The sequence below is a fragment of the Panthera leo genome, chromosome C1 (genome assembly GCF_018350215.1).
Source record: "Panthera leo isolate Ple1 chromosome C1, P.leo_Ple1_pat1.1, whole genome shotgun sequence".
NCBI lineage: Eukaryota > Metazoa > Chordata > Mammalia > Carnivora > Felidae > Panthera > Panthera leo.
The window spans coordinates 117,473,185-117,495,253 of NC_056686.1; the positions used below are offsets into that span (position 1 = coordinate 117,473,185).

General features: G+C 36.7%; 1 protein-coding gene across 5 annotated transcripts in view; it reads right to left on the reverse strand.

Moving 5' to 3' along the window:
• The window catches only part of EPB41L5 (erythrocyte membrane protein band 4.1 like 5), a 141,643-nt gene that overhangs the window by 101,142 nt on the left and 18,432 nt on the right, over window positions 1–22,069 (reverse strand). For all 5 annotated transcript variants that reach the window (XM_042954191.1, XM_042954190.1, XM_042954189.1 and 2 more), the window contains exon 3: window positions 15,026–15,130. In XM_042954191.1, the coding sequence (XP_042810125.1) occupies window positions 15,026–15,130 (105 nt within the window). The remainder of the gene's footprint in view (window positions 1–15,025; window positions 15,131–22,069) is intronic.

Genomic DNA, 22,069 nt, shown 5'->3' on the forward strand with positions numbered 1-22,069 from the left:
CTCCTCTCAGGAGTAGAGGCCTATGCTCTGAATTAAAGGGTTGTTTTAAAGGAAATTTTAACATTTTGGGGTAGTATTGACATTTTAACAATATTTGTTCTTCCAATCCATGAGCATGCAATGTTTTTCCATTTCTTTGTGTCTTCTTCAATTTCCTTCATAAGTTTTCTATAGTTTTCAGCATACAGATCTTTTACATCTTTGAAAATTTTAACATTGTAAACAACAAAAAGTTTAAAAACTATGCTATAAAAATGGAGAACCAATACACTGCACTGCTGTAATCTAACTGAAAACACTTCAATTTAATCTATATTCATTGTAACACATTTCAAATGAAGATTTAGATGAGGCATTAAAATAGATTTCCCACTGTGCCTGTGTATTATTAGTATGCTCTTTTAAAATTCTTAAAAGTAAACTCATAGTGGGAATATAAGTTGAGTGAGGCAGGTTTTATATTTACTCTCCAGGGACAGAGTACATAATCTATTTTGGAAACACACTTTTTACTGTTCCTCCTTATTTAACAAATACAAGGGTATCTATGTGCATGTTACAATATACATATATTTAACATATATGCTACTTATTTCTATATATTTTTCACTCCCCACTACTTTATTGAATCCTATTGTTTGTGTTAAGTTCTCAGTTGATATCCAATCCAATCATCTGCCAACAGTGTTAGTTTTACCTCCTCCTTTCCAGCCTTTACAACTTCTGTAACTATAATTGCTGGCACTTCTATTATGAAATTAAATAGCACTGGCAATAATATGCAAATTAACACCATGTGTTTAAAAGAAATGTTTCTATCATTCCTCTACTAATCTAGAGTTGTTGTTATTGTTATTGTTGCCAATGTAAATAATCAAATATCTGCAAAGAAAGAGAGCAGAACTGGGGCCCCTAGATGGCTCAGTTAAGCATCTGACTCTCAGTTTCAGGTCAGGCCATGATCTCACAGTTTTGTGAGTTCGAGCCCCGCGTCAGGCTCTGTGCTGACAATGCAGAGCCTGCTTGGGATTCTCTCTCTCCCTCTCTCTGTCCCTCCCCTCCTCAAGCTGTCTCTATCTCTCTCAAAATAAACAAACTTTAAAAAATTAAAAAAAAAAAAAAAAAAAAGCAGAGCCACTGAGTAATCACCAGGTCTGTCTTCTATAGATGCTGCCTATACGGGTTGTAACACACATCCACTAAACACCTAGAAATGGAAAAAGGTACACCTTCTAAAGCTTGGATGGAGCTACACAGATAGACAGAAGGTCAATTCTATACAGGCCAAAGTCCATTGGGTTTATTCAAGGTATTATGGGGCTACAAAGAAGGGGCTTAACAGGCCACCAAAAAAACCACTTGATAAGAATTCTAGACCTATTATCTGTACAACCTCAAATAAGTGAGGGTGAGCAAAGACAAACAAACCTCACACACTGTGCCCACAGTACCTGAAAGCTGAATTCTAAAACTAGAATAAGAATTGCCTCTTCCCTTAACTCAGTGATCTTGGATTTGCTATCAAGGTAACCGACTGTTGCAGCCTCCAGGTGTGCACTTGTAAAACATTTACTCTATGTTCCGCTAGATAATTATGTGTTTTCTAGCCTTCAGCTTTGGATCTAACATCTCCATTTCCATTCAGTGTTGTCTTTAAATGCCATACACTTCAACTAATCAAGTTACTTTATTTTCTTTGTGGTAAAGATTTCAGTTTCAATCTTTTTTTGAATGTATATTTAAGTATACATTTAAGTATATGACGAAGCAATAACAGCATAAATGGTTAGTGAAACTGTTCAGAATTGGCAAACATCACATCAACTCAGACTCCACTGCCAAAGGCAAATCACATAGCCAAGCCTGATATCAAGTGAGCAAGAAAGGACAATCCTGTGAAAACAAAGGCAGGAGACAATGCATGAAAAAACATATATGACAAATTGTATCAACTGATAATGAATCGTCCTTGCATTTCTGAAAATTAAACTCCACCTGATCATAATGTATTAATTATACTTTTAATAGACTGCTGAATACTGTGTGCTGATAATTAAAGAGTTTTACACAGAGAATAAGGGAAGTTTAAACAATATACATAGAACCAATACAAGCTATCAAATCAGTATTTTTAAAAAGCAAAAAAATAATTACTACTGACTTGTTAAAGTTCTTTTTCCTTCTTTTCCAAGTAAAGGAGAAATGCTACCTTTGTTTCTCTTTTCTGAAACATGACAGAGTTGTCTACAATCTAGGTAACTAGTTCTTCTTTAAAAACTTGATAGACCAATTAAAATTCTAAGCTCTAAATATGAAGCTTGAAGGGCGCTTAGGTGGTTCAGTCAGTTAAGCATCTGACTTCAGCTCAGGTCATGATCTCACAGTTTGGTTCTTGAGTTTGAGCCCCGCATCGGGTCCGGGCTGACAGCTCAGAGCCTGGAGACTGCTTCAGATTGAGAGAGTGAGAGAGAGAATGAGAGACAGAGACAGAGAGAGTGTGTGTGTGTGCGCGCGCGCGCGTGCGTGCGTGTGTGTCTGCCCCTATCCTGCTCACATTCTCTCTCTCTCAAGAATGGATAAATTCACATCCTCTCTCAAGAATGGATAAATATCAAAAAAACAAACAAATAAAACAAACCCAAAAAACCTTAAAATTTTTTAATGGGAAATGAAAATATATCTAGCATGCAGCATGATTCAGGGAAAAAAACAATGAGAAAAAACAGTTCTTAAAAGTACATAACACTCCTGTGTCTTTTAAGATATACTCCAACTTGCTTCCCTTCTTTTGTTCTCCTGTTTGATCTCAGTAGACATTTGATTTTAAGATTGAAAACTGTTCCTTCAAAATAAATCATACATGCTCTCTGGCAAATTGGTACAGTTAATTCCTCAACTGTTTTGCCAAGTCTTACTGCACCAACCTAAAACCACTTAATATCAGAAGAATTCCTTCTTGCATGGTTTAAGATATATTATTTCCACACTGGAATATTCTATTGTACAAGAAAACTACCCCATAACATCATTTATTTAAACTATAACATTGGGAGTTCTGCTGTCATTCGGCAACTTTTCACACATCCTGTTATTTTTATGACCCTGATCCTTAAGGGGAAAGATTTATACGATCTGAAGAGAAACCAGAGTGTATGACCCTGATCCTTTATCAATAAATAGTACCACAAAAATCTGTGGAGTCATCAATAATATAGAAGAGATTATAGATTTTCAAAAACACTAATGATTATCATAAAGACTTTAAGAAAACACATGCAAATTAATACCATTATCAGATTTCCTTTAAACTACAGATTATTTGTGAAAGAAAAGGTTACTAAATAAAAGTCCATAGATGGGGCTCAGGAATACCTTAATTACCTTTATATGTACACAAAATATAATATATATACATGCACATTTTTCTATGTAAAGCAGCTAGAGATTTCATCATTATAATTCAAGGCTTCAGATCATCTCTGGACTATGTAAAAGGACACTAAATTAAGTTTAGATGTGAAAATAGAGGATGGGGCGATATTCTGCTGTCAACAAAAACAAGAGTAACTATAAATCCTAGGATGCCAGAATAAAACTGGTTTTCACATACTATCCCCTCATCCAGTAAGTCCCCCAAAGCTCTCCACAATGGCTCGGTTTATGGGTGCATGGGTGGCTTAGTCGGTTAAGCATCCAACTCTTGGTTTTGGCTCAGGTCATGATCTCATGGTTTGTGGGTTCAAGCCCATGTGCATCAGGCTCCGAAATGACAGTGTGGAGCCTGCTTGGGATTCTCTCTTTCCACCCCTTCCTCTGCCTCTCCCTGGCTCACGTGTGCCCGTGCACTCTCTCTCTCAAAATAAATAAATAAGCTTTAAAAAAATAAAGTGGCTTGATTTAAAAACTGCCTCCAGAAACAAGTAGCAAATCTGAATACACCTATAACAAATAAAGAGATTAGTCAATAATCAAAAAACTTCCCACAAAGAAAAGCCCAGGACCAAGACAGCTTTGCTGGTGAATTCTACCAAATGCTAAAAGAAGAATTAACACCAACCCTTCATAAGACCTTCCCAGAAATAGGAGGGAAGACTTTCCAACTCATTCTCTGAGGCTAGTACTGTTCCCACCAAACAAGACAAAGATATCAAAGGGAAAAAAACCCCACAAAACTACAGACCAATATTCCTTACAAATATACGCACCAAAATATTCAACAAAATACTAACAAATCAAATCAAGCAACATATAAAAGGCTTATACATTACAACCAAGTGGGATTTGTCCCAGAAAAGCAAGACTGGTCCAACACACCACCCATTAACAAAAAAACTATCAACATAATACAACATATAAACAGAATACAAGAGAGAAACCATATGACTCTCTCAATAGATGCAGAAAAAGCATTTGACAGAACCCAACACCATTTTTGATAAAAACAATGAACAAAATAGAAATAAAAGACACCTTCCTTAACGTGATAAAGGGCATCTATAGAAATCTCACAAGTAGCATACTTGATGGTGAGAGACTGATCACTCTCCCCCTAAGATCAGGGACAAGACAATAATGTCTGCTGTCACCACTTCTATTCAATATATTACTAACGGTTCTAACCAGGGCACTTATGCAAGAAAGAGAAAATAAATAAATAAAAGGCATTCAGATTAGGGGATGCCTGGCTGGCTCAGTTGGTGGAGAATGTGATTCTTGATCTTGGGGTCTTGAGTTCAAGCTCCATACTAGATGTAGAGCTTACTTTAAAAAGTAAAAAGATAATGAAAATACAAGATTACTGAGTAACATATAGAATTGCTGAATCACTATATTGTACATCTGAAACTAATATAACACTGTATGTTAACTATACTGGAATCTAAATAAATTTTTTTTAAAAAAGGCATTCAGATCAGAAAGGAAGAAGTCACACTATCTCTTTTTGCAGATGACATGTTCTTTTTCATAAAACACGTTAAAACTAATAAAGAAGTTTACCAAGGATGCAGGATACAGGATAAGTATACAAGACCCAACTATATTCCTATATACTAGCAATAAACAATCAGAAGATGATATGAAGAAAACAACTATGTAGGGGAACCTGGCTGGCCTAGTCAGTTAAGCGTCCAACTCTTGGTTTCAGCTCAGGTCATGATCTCACAGTTTGTGGGATCGGGCCCTGTGTCGGGCTCTATACTGCCAGTGCAGAGCCTGCTTGGGATTCTCTGTCTCCCTCTCTCTCAGCCCCTCCCCAGCTCACACTGTCTCTGTCTCTTTCAAAATAAACTTAAAAATTTTTTTAAAAAGAAAAAAAAAAAAGAAAACAACTATGTATACAATAGCATTAAAGGAATAAAATGCTTAAGAACAAAACCAAGGAAGTAAAAGACATGTAAAGTGAAACTATAAAACACTGTTTTAAGAGATGTAAAGATTGGGGTGCCTGGGTGGCTCAGTCGGTTAAGCGTCTGACTTCGGCTCAGGTCATGATCTCACAGTTCGTGGGTTCGAGCCCCGCGTCAGGCTCTGTGCTGACAGCTCAGAGCCTGGAGCCTGCTTCACATTCTGTATCTCCCTCTCTCTCTGCCCCTTCCCTGCTCATGCTGTGTCTCTCTGTCTCAAAAATAAATAAACATTAAAAAAATTAAAAAAAAAAAAAGAGATGTAAAGATCCAGTACATGGAAAGACAATCCATATTCATGGATAAGATTTAACATTATAATGATAGCAAAAGGATAGACTCAGTGCAATCCTGATCAAACTTCCAATTGCCTTTTTCCTCCCAGAAATGAACAAGCTAATCCTAAAATGTATATGGAAATACAGCCAAAACAATCTTGAAACAGAAGAACAAAATTGAAGGATTCACACTTAAATTCCAATTTCAAACTTAGCAAAAAATTACAGTAATCAAGACAATGTAGTGCTGGCATAAGGATCAACATATGGACAGATGAATGGAACAGAAGACAGAAGCCAGAAATAAACTCATATAACTGGCTAACTGATTTTCAATAAGCCAAGATCACTCAATGGAGAAAGAATAACCTGTTCAATAAATAGTGCTAGGACTACTGGATATCCACATGCAAAAGAATGAAGTTAGCCCCCTACCTTACAACACATACAAAAATTAACTCCAAAAGATAAAGAAAAAAACAAAATAGGCAGCAGTTTTGCAGATATGACCAAAAGCATAAAAAAAAAGCAGATAAATTAGACTTCATCAAAATTAAAAAATTATGTGCAAAGGACACTATCAAGAAAGTAAAAAGAAAATCTACAAAATGGGGAAAAATATTTGCAAATCACAGATCTGAAAAATGTCTACTACTGAAAAAAAATATGAACTCTTACAACTCAACAAAGAAACAAATAACCCAATTTTAAAATGTGCAAAGGATCTGAATAGACATTTTTCCAAAGAAGATACAGAAACAGCCAAAAAAGCACATGAAAAGATACTTAACATCACTAGGCTTTAGGGAAGTTCAAGTCAAAAACCACACAGGACCACTTCATATCAACTAGGATAGCTAGAATCAAAAAAGAAATACTGTGGGGGCGCCTGAGTAGCTCAGTTAAGCATCCAAGTCTTGATTTCGGCTCATCATGATCACATGGTCGGCAGGATCAAGCCCCGTGTTGGACTGTGCGCTGACAGCATGGAGCCTGCGTGGTATTCTCTCTATCCCTCTTCCCCACTGGTACTGGCACTCTCTCTCAAAATAAACAAACATGAAAAAGGAAAGAAATAATGTGTTTGTGAGGACACAGAGAAATCAGAACCCCCCACACATTACTGGAAAGAATGTGGAATACTACAGTCATTATGGAAAACAGTTTGGCAGTTCCTCAAAAAGTTAAACAGTTACCTTATGCCCCAGCAAATTCACTCCTAGATACATACCCAAGAAACTGAAAATTATACTCATGCAAAAATTCGTACACAATGTTAATAGCAGCACTATTCCTAAGAGCCAAAAATGAATGAACCCAAATGTCCATCAATGAATTGAGTAAACAAAATGTAGCATATCCATACAACAGAATATTACTCAACCATAAGGATCAAGTATGGGGAGATGCCACAATACAAACCTTGAGAATATTATGCTTAAGCACATTCCCAGACTCAAAAGGCTATATATTATGTAATTCTATTTACATGAAATTTTCAAAATAGGTACATCCATACAAACAGAAAGATTAATGTTTGCCAGAGGCTGTGGGAGAGGGGAAATGGGAAGAGACCATTAATGTAAGTAGGGTTTCTTTTGCAATGAAAATATTCTGGAATTAGATAGTGATGTGACGGCTGCACAACTCTGTGAATACACTAAAAACCGCAAGTGAGTTTTAGGATTTGTAAATTACATCTCAATGTTTTAAATGTGGCCTACTTTAGGCAAAAGTTATGTGGCCACCTCAAGTAAAACCTACTATATTTTACTCAAGCATGCCTTCTTTCTTCCCTCTAATCCTCCTACTCTAAACCATACCTCTAGGAAAATCATTCTTCAACACTATTTCCAAAGAAGTGCTTCATATACTACTCTGTATTTATAAGGTAATTGGAACATAAAAAGCTTCCTCTTCCCAAATAATTCAGTCCAGAAGTAATTAGGTGGTCAGGGTAATGTCAGAATCTGTACAGGGAGACGTTAGAGATTGATTCCATCCAGAGTGAGTTATCACTCAAGTAAACATCCTGATGACAATCAAACCCTGGTTTCTGTAGAAGAGAACTGCAAATATGGGAAAGGAAAAAAACTACAATCAGCCTTGTGGCACTGAATGTGTCAATTTATATATAAGATTACAGAAATAAACGTAAACATATATTCCCTAAGTCTGACCACAAAGCCAACTGGAGAACTAGCAAATTCCAGGGCTAGAGCAGGGAAATACAATATGAACATGGAACGTATTCTTAGGCCAGAAAGTAAGGTAATACCCAAAGAATGATGGTGCGTGTTAAAAGAACACAGAAACCATCTTGAAGCAGTTCCCACCACCCAAACTTGGGAAACTCTGAGCATCAAAAGAAATAGTAGTTACAAATGATAACACACCGGTTAAGACAAGAATCCATTAGTTCATAAATAAACAGAAAGTTTGATGAGAAAGTGGTCTTTTTCGGGGGGGGGGGGCACTAAATAAATAAATAAATAAATAAGCAAGCAAGCAAGCAAGCAAGCAAGCAAGCAAGCAAGCTTATTACAAACAGAAAAAGAATATAATGGAGACGCCTGGCAGACACCACCTTAATCAAGGGATCAAAGTGAATATCACCTGTAAGGAGACAAAATGAAATTAAATGTTACTTGATAGAATAAGAAGAACACAGCATCACTTCATTTATTTTTCTGTCAAAGTGTCTAAGATTAATCTAGTTCATGAGGAAACTTCAGACAAACCCAAACTGAGAGCTTATAAGACAACTGGCCTGTATCTTCAAAAGTATAGAAGTTAAGGAAAGAATGAAGAACCACAGCATTCCAAGATGAAGGCAACTAAAGAAATTTGACAACTGAATGTAAAACATGAATCCGACCGAACTAGACCCTTTGGCTATAAAGGACACTGTAGAGACAAGTGGCAAAATTTGAATGGAGTCTGTGGATTAGATGGTGGTAATGTCACAATGTCAACTTCCTAGTTTTGATGGTTGTGCTGAGTTATGCATAATATACTTGTTTGTAGGAAACATACACTAAAGAGTTCAGGGGTGATGAGACATCTACAGCTCTTTCTCAAATGGTTCCACAGAAATAGTTATTTACACTGTTCTTGCAACTTTTCTGTAAGTATGCCATTATTTCAACTACAAATCAAATATTTATATATGAACATAAAATGAGCTGGTATAAGCAAAAGTTAACAACAGCAAATTCATATGTGTACATAGGAAAAAAAAAGTAAACTACGGTTTCATCATATAACTTTGGTTATCTCCATGATGGATGAATAATTCCAGTCATACATATTTTAGACTGATGTGAAATGACCAATAAACTAAACTTTAACACACTAACTTTACATATATAAGCATACAATATATTCAAGATTAAAATGTAACATGTAATTCCTTGATCATTTTTTCAAGGTTTTTAATTTAATTCCAGGAGCATTAACATATGGTGTTAAGTTTCAGGTGTACAATACAGTGATTCAAAAATTCTATACATTACTTAGTGCTCATTGTGATAAGTGCTCTCATTAATCCCTATCACCTATCTCACCCACCCACCTCTCCTCTGGTAACTATCAGTTTGTTCTCTATAATTAAGAGTCTGTTTCTTGGTTTGTCTTTTTTTTTCTTTGCTCATTTGTTCCACATTTGAATGAAATCATATGGTATTTGTCATTCTCTGACTTATTTAGCTTAGCATTATATTTTCTAGTTCATCTAAGTTGTTGTAAATGGCAGAATAATATTCCATTTATATTATTAAGTCTATTGATGGACTTGGGCTGCTTGCATAATTTGAATATTGTAAATAATGTTGCAATAAACACAGAAGTGTATGTATCCTTTTGAATTAGTGTTTTTGTATTCTGTGGGTAAATAACCAAAAGTGTAATTACTGGATCATATGGTAGTTCTATTTTCACTCTTTTGAGGAAACTCTTTACCGTTTTCCACGATGGCTGCACCAGTTTGCAATGCCACCAGCAGTGCACAAGTGTTTCTTTTTCTCAACATCTTCACCAACACTTGTTGTTCCTTGTGTTTTTGATTTTAGCCATTCTGACAGATGTGAGGTGATATCTCATTGCAGTCTTGATTTGCATTTCCCTGATGATGAGTGATGTTGAGCATCTTTTCATATGTCTGTGGGCTATGTGAATGTCTTCTTTACAGAAATGTCTGTTCATGTTTTCTGTCCATTTTTTTTAATTGGATAATTTGTTTTTTTAAGTTTTGAGGTGTGTAAGTTCTTTATATATTTTGGATATTAAGCCTTTATCAGATATGTCACTTGCAAATATATTCTCCCATTCGTAGGCTGTGTTTCGTTTTGTTGATTATTTCCTTTGCTATGCAGAAGCTTTTTATTCTGATGTAGTCCCAATAGTTTATTTTTATTTCCCCTGTTTATGGAAACATATCTAAAAAAGTGCTGCTATAGCTGATGTCAGAAAAATTACTGCCTGTGCTCTTTTCCAGGATTTTTATGGTTTCAGGTCTCATATTAGGTCTTTAATCCACTTTGAGTTCATTTTTGTGTATGGTAGAAGAAAGTGGACCAGCTTCACTCTTTTGCATGTAGCTGTCCAGTTTTCCCAACACCATTTGTCAAAGAGACTGTCTTTTTCCCAATGCATATTCTTGACTCTTCTGTGAAAGACTAATTGACCATATATGTGGGCATGTTTCTGGGCTTTCTATCCCGTTCCATTGATCTATGTGTCTACTTTTGTGCCGATATCATACTGTTATGATTACTACAACTTTGTAATGTACTTGAAATCTAGAAGCGTGGTACTTCCAATTTTGTTTTTCCTTTTTAAGACTGTTTTAGCCATTTGGGGTTTTTTGTGGTTCCAAACAAATTTTAGGATTATTTGTTCTGGTTCTGTAAAAATGTTATTGATATATATTTTTTTAAATGTTTAAAATTAAAAAAAAACTTTCTTAATTAAAAGAAATAGGGGTATTTCTACCCTGAGCTACCTGGGTAGCTCAGTTAAGTGTTCAACTCTTGATTCAGTTCAGTATGTATATATGTATTATATGCATGTTATATACATACATATATTTACATATTAATACATATTAATATGCTAATATTTGTTGAGGATTTTTGTATCTTTGTTCACCAGAGCTACTGGCCTGTAGTCCTTTTTTTCGTAGTGTCTGGATCTGGTTTTGGTATTAGGGCCCTCAGTCATTTTATTTTTTTTACCCTGCCTCAACCTTCTTTGGATTCTACATTTAGGTCTACACACTAAATTTAACAAACAGATGTGAAAATCATAGGACTAACTTAATTTACACAGATGATCCTGGCCAAAAAGTCCACTTGATCTATCAAGTTCACTATCTTCACCAACAAACTGAACTGTTTGCAAGGTATCAATTTTGTTTCATTCTGGGGTTAAATCTGGTCATGTGACAAATACCGGAAAGTCTTCTCTATTTACTGATGTCATAAAATTGTAGAATCATGAGTTAGCAGTATAAGAATAATTAAAGGTTTACCTAGAGCTCATTTTGAATAGCTTTCATCTACCAGCTACTGTCCTTCTAGTTCAACTCCAGAGTATTCTAGTGACAGCAAAAACAGAAACTAAAAATAAATCTTACTTAACTTTAATTTTAATGCCTAGATTTCTGGGCATTGGGAAGGATAAACTAGAACTAAAAAGAGCACAGATTAAAAGTTCTGGGGCACCTGCCTGGCTCAGTTAGGGATGCATGCAATTCTTGATCATAAGGTCATGAGTTCAAGCCCCATGTGGGGTGTACAGATGATTTAAATAAAACTTCATTTTTTTTTTTAAAGTCTATTTTGAGAGACAGAAAGAGAGTATGTGTGCGCATGTGCAACGGGGGAGGGGCAAAGAAAGGAAGAGAGAGAATCAGCAGCAGGATACTCATCATCACTGTAGAGCCCAATACAGGCCTCAATCTCACAAACCACAGGATCATGACCTGAGCCAAAATCAAGAGTCAAACGCTTTACTAACTAAGCCACCCAGACGCCCCTTAAATAAATAAAACTTTGAAAACTGGGGGGGGGGGGGGGGGGGGGGGGGGAGTTCTAATGCTGGCTTTACCAAAAACTTGTTAGAACCAGAACAAAGGCACAATATGTGTGTCAAATGAGGGAAGAAACAGTAATGGATCTAGCAATTCAGTGATTATTGATATTAACAAAGAGCAAAGAATACAACTTAGCAATGGCCACTTCTTAGAATAGAAAGAAATGTCTATTTCTTTCCCCAATGACAACAGTCCCCCTTATCTGTGGGAGATACATTCCAAGACCTCCAGTGGATGTCTGAAACCACACAGACTAACTACTGAACCCAACATATGCTATGTTTTCCTACACATACATACCTATAATAAAACTAAATGTATGAATTAGGCACAATAAGATATTAATAACAATAATAAAATAGAACAATTATAATATACCATAATAAAAGTTCTGTGAATGTGGTCTCTCTCTCTCTCTCTCTCACAATATCTTATACTGTATTCATCTTTCTTTGTGTGATGCTGTGAGATGATAAAATGCCTACATGATGAGATGAACTGAGGTGAATGTTGTAAGCGTTGTGATGTAGCGCTGGGCTACCAGTGACCTTCTGACAATATGTCAGAAGGAGGATCATCTGCTTCCAAACTGGGGTTGAACATGGGTAAATGAAACCATGGAAAGCGAAACCACAGATAAGGAGAGACTACTGTATTTATAGATCTTAAGGAAAGAAGGTACTTGAAACTTAATGTTAGCATATTTCGACCTCTTCTTCTACAACCCCTCAAAAAACAGGATGCTACGAATTATTTATCCCTAACATCATTTATTTTTTCATTGCTTGCAAGACTGTAATTCTATTATTTGAAAGACGACTAGTGAATGATATTAAACCCAAGAGTCAACAAAGCCTTTATATCAAACTAAGCAGTGCACCAGAATTTAATTCAATAAATGGTTTGTGTGTCTGCTACATGCAGAGCAACAGAGGTTACACTCATTCCCTGCCCTTGATGGATTTAGTCTAATCAAAGAGAAACAACATTAAGAAGAAAAATAAAACACCTCCCATACAAATTCCATCCAGAGATAAGAACACTAAAACTACAGAAAAGAGTTTTGCAAATTTTTTCATGTATATGTGTGCATATGTCCACTTATTTTAAAATTGAAAAACTCATACTGTTTTGTAATTCTCTTCTTGACATCATTTTATGTCAATTGGTATACTTAAAAAAATCACGATTTTAAAAAAAAAATTTTTTTTTTTAACCTTTATTTATTTTTGAGACAGAGAGAGACAGAGCATGAATGGGGGAGGGTCAGAGAGAGGGAGACACAGAATCTGAAACAGGCTCCAGGCTCTGAGCTGTCAGCACAGAGCCTGACGCGGGGCTCGAACTCATGGACTATGAGATCATAACCTGAGCCAAAGTCGGACACTTAACCGACTGAGCCACCCAGGCGCCCCAAAAAAAATCACAATTTTTAATGAGCTGCAGAGTATTCCACTGTACAAGTGTGCCAAAATTTACCTAACCAATAGTCTGTTGCTAAATGCTCATGCTTAATTTCTTTTAACCCAGGAAGGGAGACTAGGAGTAGGGAAATTAGAGAAAAAAATTACAGCTAACATTATTAACAGCTGTAAATTTAGCCAAGATACTCTATAAAGCCAACTACGGATAAGCCATCTCCGAAAGAGGTTTTTTTTTTGTTTTTGTTTTTGTTTTCCGAAAGAGTTTTTAACAGCATCTTATAGATGTATTCTAGTTAACTTATTAATCACACCAAATGAATGAATGTCCCGCTCCAAAAAGAACTTGAGAAGTCTTATATATTGTTCCTATGAGTCCTAGACATGACAATTAATGTGTCACTAAGCACATACACACACATCCCCCTCCATCACAGACTTCCAGAAAACAAGGCTTAATGTTTTGATATCCTTATCTCTACTCCCTCCCTCTCCTTGCTACTATGAATGTCCTATTCCAGGCCTTAACATTACTTTTATCCCCAGCGTTTGCAATGACTCCTGACTTCAATCTCTGCCCATTCCAAATAATCCTACTCAATATGTCTATATAATGCTTTCTGAAGCAAAATATAACCTCCTGGCTTAAAAAACCCCTAATGCCAATTATTAGAGAATAAATGCTGCCTATTTATTACTTAATAGTTTTGGTATTCACTTTGGATGATATAGTCACTAACCCACCTTACAATCTTATCATCTACTACTTACTTTCTCTCAAATACCCTCCAGTCAAATCCCAATAGTACTCAGATCTTTGAAAAGCCTCCAACTTCCTACCCTATTACATATGCTGTTCTCTCATCTAAAATGCACAGGTCAGGGGACATCTGGGTGGCTCAGTGGGTTAAGCAACCAACTTGGCTCAGGTCATGATCTCATGGCTCATGAGTTAGAGTCCTGCATCGGCCTTTGTGCTGACATCTCAGAGCCTGGAGCCTGCTTCAGATTCTGTTTCTCCCTCTCTGTCTCTGCCCCTCCTCCACTCATGCTCTATCTCTCTCTCAAAAATGAATAAACATTAAAAAAAATAACAAAATAAAAAGTTTAATAAATAAATTTATATAAATCTGTCTTTTTCTCAAAAATAAATAAACATTAAAAAAATTTTTGTTTAATAATAAAATGCACAGGTCAGGATCACCTGGGTGGTTCAGTCAGCTAAGCATCCAACTCTTGATTTCAGCTCAGGTCATGATCTCATGATCATGAGGTTCGAGCCCCACATCGGGCTCCACGCTGGGTGTGGAGTTGCTTAAGATTCTCTCTCTCCCTCTCTCTGCCCCTTCCCAGCTCGTTTTCTCTTCCTCTCTCTCTCTCACTCACTCAAAAAAACCCAGTAATAATAAAATGCACATGTCAAAGAACATTTATAATACAGAATCACAGATCAGAAAGGGATCTTGAAAATAACTTACTCTATTCACCTTAATTTGCAAATCAGTAACTTCCATCACTTACCCAAGAACCCACAATACTCCCATTCTATCACCCTTTCCATTGCATGGTAGTTCTCAAACTCTAGTACGCCCAACAACCAGCCCAGTGGTTACTGAAAAGACAGATTTCTTACCCTCATCTGCAAAGACTATGCACTAGTAATATGGGCTAGGACCAGAACTCATTTTTTTTTTTTTTTTTGAACAAGAAAATTACAAGAAAAAGAGAATGACATATGAATATGTAGCCTGGTAGCACTTAGCACATCATCTGAAATTTTCCATTTCTGCTCCCATACTGGAATTTCCAAAAAAAACAGCTACTCACTGCTACTTGTGCAGAATCCATAAATCTCAGCCCAAAATAGTCACTTTCAATAAGGTCCAAGTGGTACATTATTTGATCAAAGAGCTCTTGTCCTTTGGCTTTTTTCTGAAATGGTAAGAAAATAAATTAATCAATAAATGACTTTAAAGATCAACAAGTGTGAACTGAAGATCTATTTAAAAAAAACATTACTTGCAGGGTGCCTGTGTGGTTTAGCTGGTTAAGCATCCAACTCTTGATTTTCGCTCAGGTCAAGATCTCAGGATTTGTGAGTTTGAGCCCCACGTAGGGCTCTGTGCTGACAGTGCTGACACTGCTTGGAATTCTCTCTCTCTCCTTCTCTGTCCCTCCCCTTCTGGTTTTCTCTCAAAATAAACTTAAAACAATTTTTTTTTGGGAGTGTCTGGATGGCTCAGTCGGTTAAGTGTCAACTTCGGCTCTGGACATGATCTCACGGTTCGTGAGTTTGAGCCCTGTGTTGGGCTCTGTGCTGACAGCTCAGAGCCTAGAGCTTGCTTCAGGTTCTGTGTCTCCCTCTCTCTGCCCTCCCCAGCTTGCACTCTCTCAAAACTGAATAAACGTTTAAAAAAAAAAAAATTAAAAATTTTCAATTAAGTTAAATTTAAAAAATAAAGTAAAAAAACATTACTTGCAATACCAAAAATACTACCATGTATCAAGTAACGGGTAAGATACTATAATTTCCCAATAAACTATTTAAAGCCAAAAGAGAATTTATGATCTATCTGCACTTTCATGGAAAGTGTTACTTCCTATCAACCAATAATTATTATCTTGTACTGAACATTGTGCGTAAGGACAAACTCTTATCTTGTTAATTTTTAGAGTCCCTACTTCAAGGAGCTCTATATTGTAACTGGAAAGAGAAAATACACAAGAAAACTTAAAACACTAACGTATGAATCATGTGGAACTGTGTATTTGCCAACAGATTTTAGAGAAGAGATAGTCATAGAGACTAGAATCATCAGTCTTGGAGATCAGCCTTAAACTGGAAAACAATGTAAGGTAGAAAATGGCAAAAACAAAACTGGAACATGGGAGGAAATGCAGGACAATGAGATAATACTGTCATCAATGCGGAAGACACAAATGGCAGGGGAAGGTAGATAATAAGCAAAGAAACTTGTATGGAAAACGCAGTTCTCAAAGTGTGGTCTCAGGACCCAAGGGTTCCTCCACATACTTTCAAAAGATCCTCAAGGTCCTAGGATTCTCCCCATGTAACTCAATCAAAACAACATACTGCAACACAGTAAATGCAGAAGCAGAAACCAGAACCTAAGTATGTTCTATTAGACCAGACATTAATGAGATATGCAAAAGTGCATAAGACAATTACTCTTCTCACTAAATTCTTTTGTTTAGTAAAATAGATATTTTTCACAAAAATACTTGTATGTTATTAATAACATACAAGGGTTATTTTATGGCTGTTTTAGGTTTTTTAAAGAGTATTTATTTTATGAAAGAGAGAGTGTGCACGCAAGCACGTGGTGAGAGTGGGGGGGGGGGAGAGAGAGAGAGAGAGAGGGAGAGAGGGAGAGAGGGAGAGAGAGGGAGAGAGAGGGAGAGAGGGAGAGAGGGAGAGAGAGAGAGAGAGACAGAGAGAATGAATTCCAAGCAGGCTCCATGCTGTCAGCGCACAGCCCAACACAGGGCTCAATCCCCAAATCATGAGATCATGACCTGAGCGGAAATCAAGAGTCAGACACTCAACGGACTGAGCCACCCAGGGGCCCCTATTTTTTGCGGTCTTAAAATTGTTTTTAAAATTTTTCAGTTTTAATTTCTAATAAGGTAACTATTGATAGATATAACCCACATAAGCAAAAGCATTGTTAAGATCCTCAATTTTCAACAATTTTCATAAACATCCTAACCATGCCTCTCCTCCTATGTAATTTTAAATTATGACTTAGGTATTTCTTGTAAGATTATATATACCTATAGATCTATATATTTTACTCAGTCATCAAACTGTCTTTTAACTGACATCCTTAAAATACAACTTGTATTTTTGCTTTTCCTTCACTTTTTACAATCTTTCTTTTTGATAAATAAAAGTGCTATCCATATATCCCTTTATCAAGAGAAGAACTTTACAACGCCCTCATGCCCATCATCTCCCCTCCATCCAATCCTCATGTCAATGAGCATACTTTCTCTATTTCTTTTCTTTGGTCGTGGCTAATTTTTTTTAAGATGACAATCTTTATTTTGGTATTTTGATCATTCTCTATACATCTTACATTTGTACATCACACATACCTAACAGCATCTGCTAGATTTGTTTCTCCACTCGTTTAAGTTCTTCCTACAGAAATGTTCTCCATGTGGGACTTTGTACGGCCAATCTTTAAAGGTCTTCTATGTTTGAGAGTATTTTCAACATGCTTTTACACTTGAATGCTTATTGTCACCTTATAAAATTTAAGGTTCAGAGTTATTTTCTTTCAACACTGTTCAATACTCAAAACGTATTAGTCTTTCATCTTCTTACAGCTTATGTGCTGTTGAAAAGTGTGGTGACAATTCGAATTCTGGTCCTTAATAATGTTATTAATTCTTGGTTAGCTTTTAAACTTCTCTATCTCTGAGAGTCTTAAATTTCAATATAATGTGTCTAAGTGTGGTTTTTTCCTCATCTCTATATTGTATTCTATTGGGCCTTTTAAATCTGAGATCTTTCATCTCCCTTTAATTCTGGGAAAACAATCTATTATTTCCTCAAATATTTGTCCTCTGTTTTTCTAAGTTTCCTACCTAAGTGCCAGCACTTCTACTCTTTTTCTTAAACATATGTTTATTTAATACTCCCAATTATCCTGATGATTATGGCTTATTTGTCCATTTAATAAATACATAACATAGAAAAAGTTCAGAAGGCTTTAGTAATATGACCCCATTGCATAGCTACAAAAATGACAAGGCTAGAATTTGCATTTTGCTCTCTCCCAAGCTCCAATTTCCTAAGGTTACACACCACACCCAGATTTTAACTGGAATGTCACCTCTCAGATCAGTAATTAGATACCCCCAACTTCTTATCACAACCTCATCTCTATCTTGTTCACAAAATTACTCTCAATGCCTAGATTCTCCAACTACAATGGGAACTTCCAGTACACTGACCCCACTTAACAAGCATCAGTTTCCGTTTCTTTTTTTTTTTTAACATAACTAAATTTACCATTTTAACGTATACAATTCAATGTCATTAAACATATTCCCAATGTGTACAACTGTCACCACCCTTCATTTCCAGAACTTTTCATAATACCAATCAGAAACTCTGTACCCATTAAACAACCATTTTTCACACTCCCTCCCTTTAACCCCTAATAACCTCTTTCCTACTTTATGTGGCTCATGAATTTGCCCATTCTACATACATCACATAAGTAGAATCATACAATATATGTCCTTTTGTGTCTGGCTTATCTCACTTAGCATAATGTTTTCAAGGTTCATCCATGTTGCAGCAGGTTTCAAAATTTCATTCCTTTTTAAAACTGAATAATATTCCATTGTATGTATATACCGTATCATTTATCTGGTCATCTGCTGATAAACATTTGGGTTGTTTCCACCTTTTGGCTACTGTGAATACTGCTATGAACACTGGTATACAAGTATCTGTTTGAGTCCCTGCTTTCAATACTTTTGGGAATGTACTTAGGAGTAGAATATGATAATCCTATGTTTTTAACTTTTGAGGAACTGCCCAATTGTTTTCCATAGTAGCTGCACCATTTTGCATTCCCACCAGCAATTCATAAGATTCTAATTTCTCCACATCCTCACCAACATTTGTTATTTTCTGGGGTTGTTTTGCTTGGTTTTGTTTGATACAGCCATCCTAATGGATGTGAAAGGACGTGATTTTGATTTGCATTTCCCTAATGCCCTAATGGTGATGTTGAGCATACTTTCAGGTGCTTATTGGCCATTTGCATATTTTCTTAGAGAAATATCTATTCAAGTCCTTTGTACGTTCAAAAGAAAAATTTTACTGAAGTATAGTTAAAATACAACATTACATTAGTTTTAGGCATACAGCATAGTGATTCAACCATTACATAAAGTACAAAACGCTCACCACAGTAAGTGTAGTTATCATCGTCACCATACAAAGTTATTCCAATATGACTGACTATATTCCCTATGCTTTACTTTTGTCACCCTAATTTATCAATTTTATAACTGGAAGTTTGCACTTCTTAGTCCTCTTTTACCTACTTCATCCACCTCCTGACCCACTACAAATTCATTGTTCAGCTGCATCTAGACCATCATTTGCTGCTTATATTCTTTTCTCCTAATAAATTATTCCAGGTCACCGCCTCACTTCACATCCTGTTTTCTGAAGAGTAAGACCATCAAGATATTACCTTTTCATCAGCCTTCCATCTTTCCCAGCAAAAGATGGCAGTCCTTTCTAGAATACTCACTCTATAATCTCCACCTGTGTATATAAAACCAATTTCTGAGAGACATTTTTCCTATTCATTTAACAAACTCAGATCTCCCCTCTCTAGCCATTCTCTAGATGCTGTTATTTCCTTCCTTCCTGTTACCGCCAAATCTCATGGCAATTCTTCAACTTCCCTTCATAACTAAATAATACTGATTAAGCACCTACTAGGTACAAGGGACTAAAAGAGGTCCAAAAAATATAAGATTGGATTGTCCCCAATAATTCCCTTAAATCCTCTATTTCCTTTTTTAGAGATTTTTTAAGTTTACTTATTTTGAGAGAGAGAGAGAGAGAGAGAGAGAGAGAGAGAGACAGACAGAGGATGCAAGCAAGGGAGGAGCAGAGAGAGAGGGAGAAAGGAGAGAGAGAATACCAAGCAGGCTCCACAGTGTCAGCACGCGTTTGAACTCACAAACCGAGAAATCATGACCCGAGCCGAAACCAAGAGAGTTGGAGGCTTAACTGACTGAGCCACCTAGGCTCCCCTGCTTTAAGCCCTCTAAATCTGGCTTCTAAACACATCATTGCACCACTCCATCATAGGGCCCTCCTTTTTCCGCTTCATTCTTTTACTCCTCTCTCAGTGACAGCAGACTATGCTCTCATGATCTTCCACACAATCAATATCCCCCACTCAACCACAGCGAAATTGTATTTTACTCAGGTCTGATCTCCACTTTCTTCCCTGCACCATATCCATGTACTAAATTCCTTCTCCTGCAGTCTCACTGCCACGATTAGTCCACAGCCCCATCGTCGCGTGCCTTCATTAATATTCAGTCTCCAGATTTTGTTTTCCTGTAATGAATCAAGGAAATCAACTCTAAATCATGTCTCTTGAGTACTAAAAAAAACGTTAAATGGAATATAACACAAGTATGCAAAATTCCATGCATCTTTAAAAACAGGTGTGAGATATAATTCACATATCATTCACCTATTAAAAGTACTAACTTCAGGGGCACCTAGGTGGCTCCGTCAGTTAAGTGTCTGACTTCGGCTCAGGTCATGATCTCATGGTTTGTGAGTTCGAGCCCCATGTTGGGCTCTGTGCTGACAGCTCAGAGCCTGGATTTCGTGTCTCCCTCTCTCTCTCTGCCCCTCTCTGACTCACACTCTGTCTCTCAAAAATAAACATTAATTTTTTTTAAGTACAAAATTCAAAGGTATAATCACAGATATGTACAACCATCACAATTCCAGAACATCTTCATACCTCAAAAAGAAACCTTGTATTTTTTAGCTTTTGCTCCAACCACCATTCCCACCACTCCCTCAGTCCCTACCCATCTGCCCTAGGCAACCACCAAACCACTAATCTACACTTTTTTTTCATATAGATTTCTTTATTCTGGACTTTCATATAAATGGAATCATATAATATGTGGTCCTTTGTGACTGGCTTCTTTCACCTAGCCAATGTTTTCAAAGTTCACCCATGTAGCATGTATCGGAACTTCATTTCCTTCATGGCCAAATAATATCCCATTATATGGATATAACACATTTTGTTTATCCATTCAACTTTTGAGAGATAGCTGGGGTTTTTTTTCCCACCTTTTGGATAGTAAGAATAACGCTGTTATGATCATCTGTGTACAAGTTTTTGTCTAAACCTATGTTTTCAATTCTCCTGGATACATACCTAAAAGTAGAATTGCTGGGTCACATGGTAACTATATTTAATCACCTGAGGAACTGTAGGCTATATTCCAAAGCAGTTGTACAATTTATAGGACCGTCAAAAATGTAAGAGTGTTAAAGTTTCTCCACATTCTCACCAACACTTAGTATTATCTGACATCTTCATTTTAACTTTCACAGTTGACATGTAGTATCTCACCATGGTTGTGATTTGCGTTTCTCTGATGACTAATGATGTCAAGCATCATTTCATGTGCCTATCGGTCAGTTGCACATCTTATTTGGAGAAGGGTCTATTCAGATCCTTTGCCCCCCATCCTCTTTTTTTTTTTTTTTTCTTAAAGAGAGAGTGTGAGCAGAGAAGCAGACGGAGAGGGAGAGAGAGAGAATCCTAAGCAGGCTCCATCCCAGTGTGGAGCCTGACACGGGGCTCAATCTCACAACCATAAAATCATGACCTGAGCCCAAATCAAGAGTTGGACACTTAACAGACCAAGCCACCCAGGCACCCCATTGCCCATTTTCAGTGTGTTGTCTTTGGGACGCCTGGGTGGCTCAGTTGTTAAGCATCCAACTTCGGCTCAAGTCATGATCTCATGGTTCATGGTTGGAGCCCCACGTCAGGCTCTGTGTGGACAGCTCGGAGCCTGGAGCCTGCTTCGAATTCCGTGTCTCCCTCTCTTTGCTCCCCCCGCCCCCAACTCCTGCTCTGTCTCTCAAAAATAAATAAACATAAAAAAAATTTAATTGGGTTGTCTTTTCATTATTGGGTTGTAACAGTTCTTTATATATTCTAGACGTAAGTGCTTATCAAATACGTAACCTACAAATACTCTTTCCCATTCTGAGAATCTTTTCAGTTTCTTGATGATGGCCTTTGAGACACAAAAGTTCTTCAT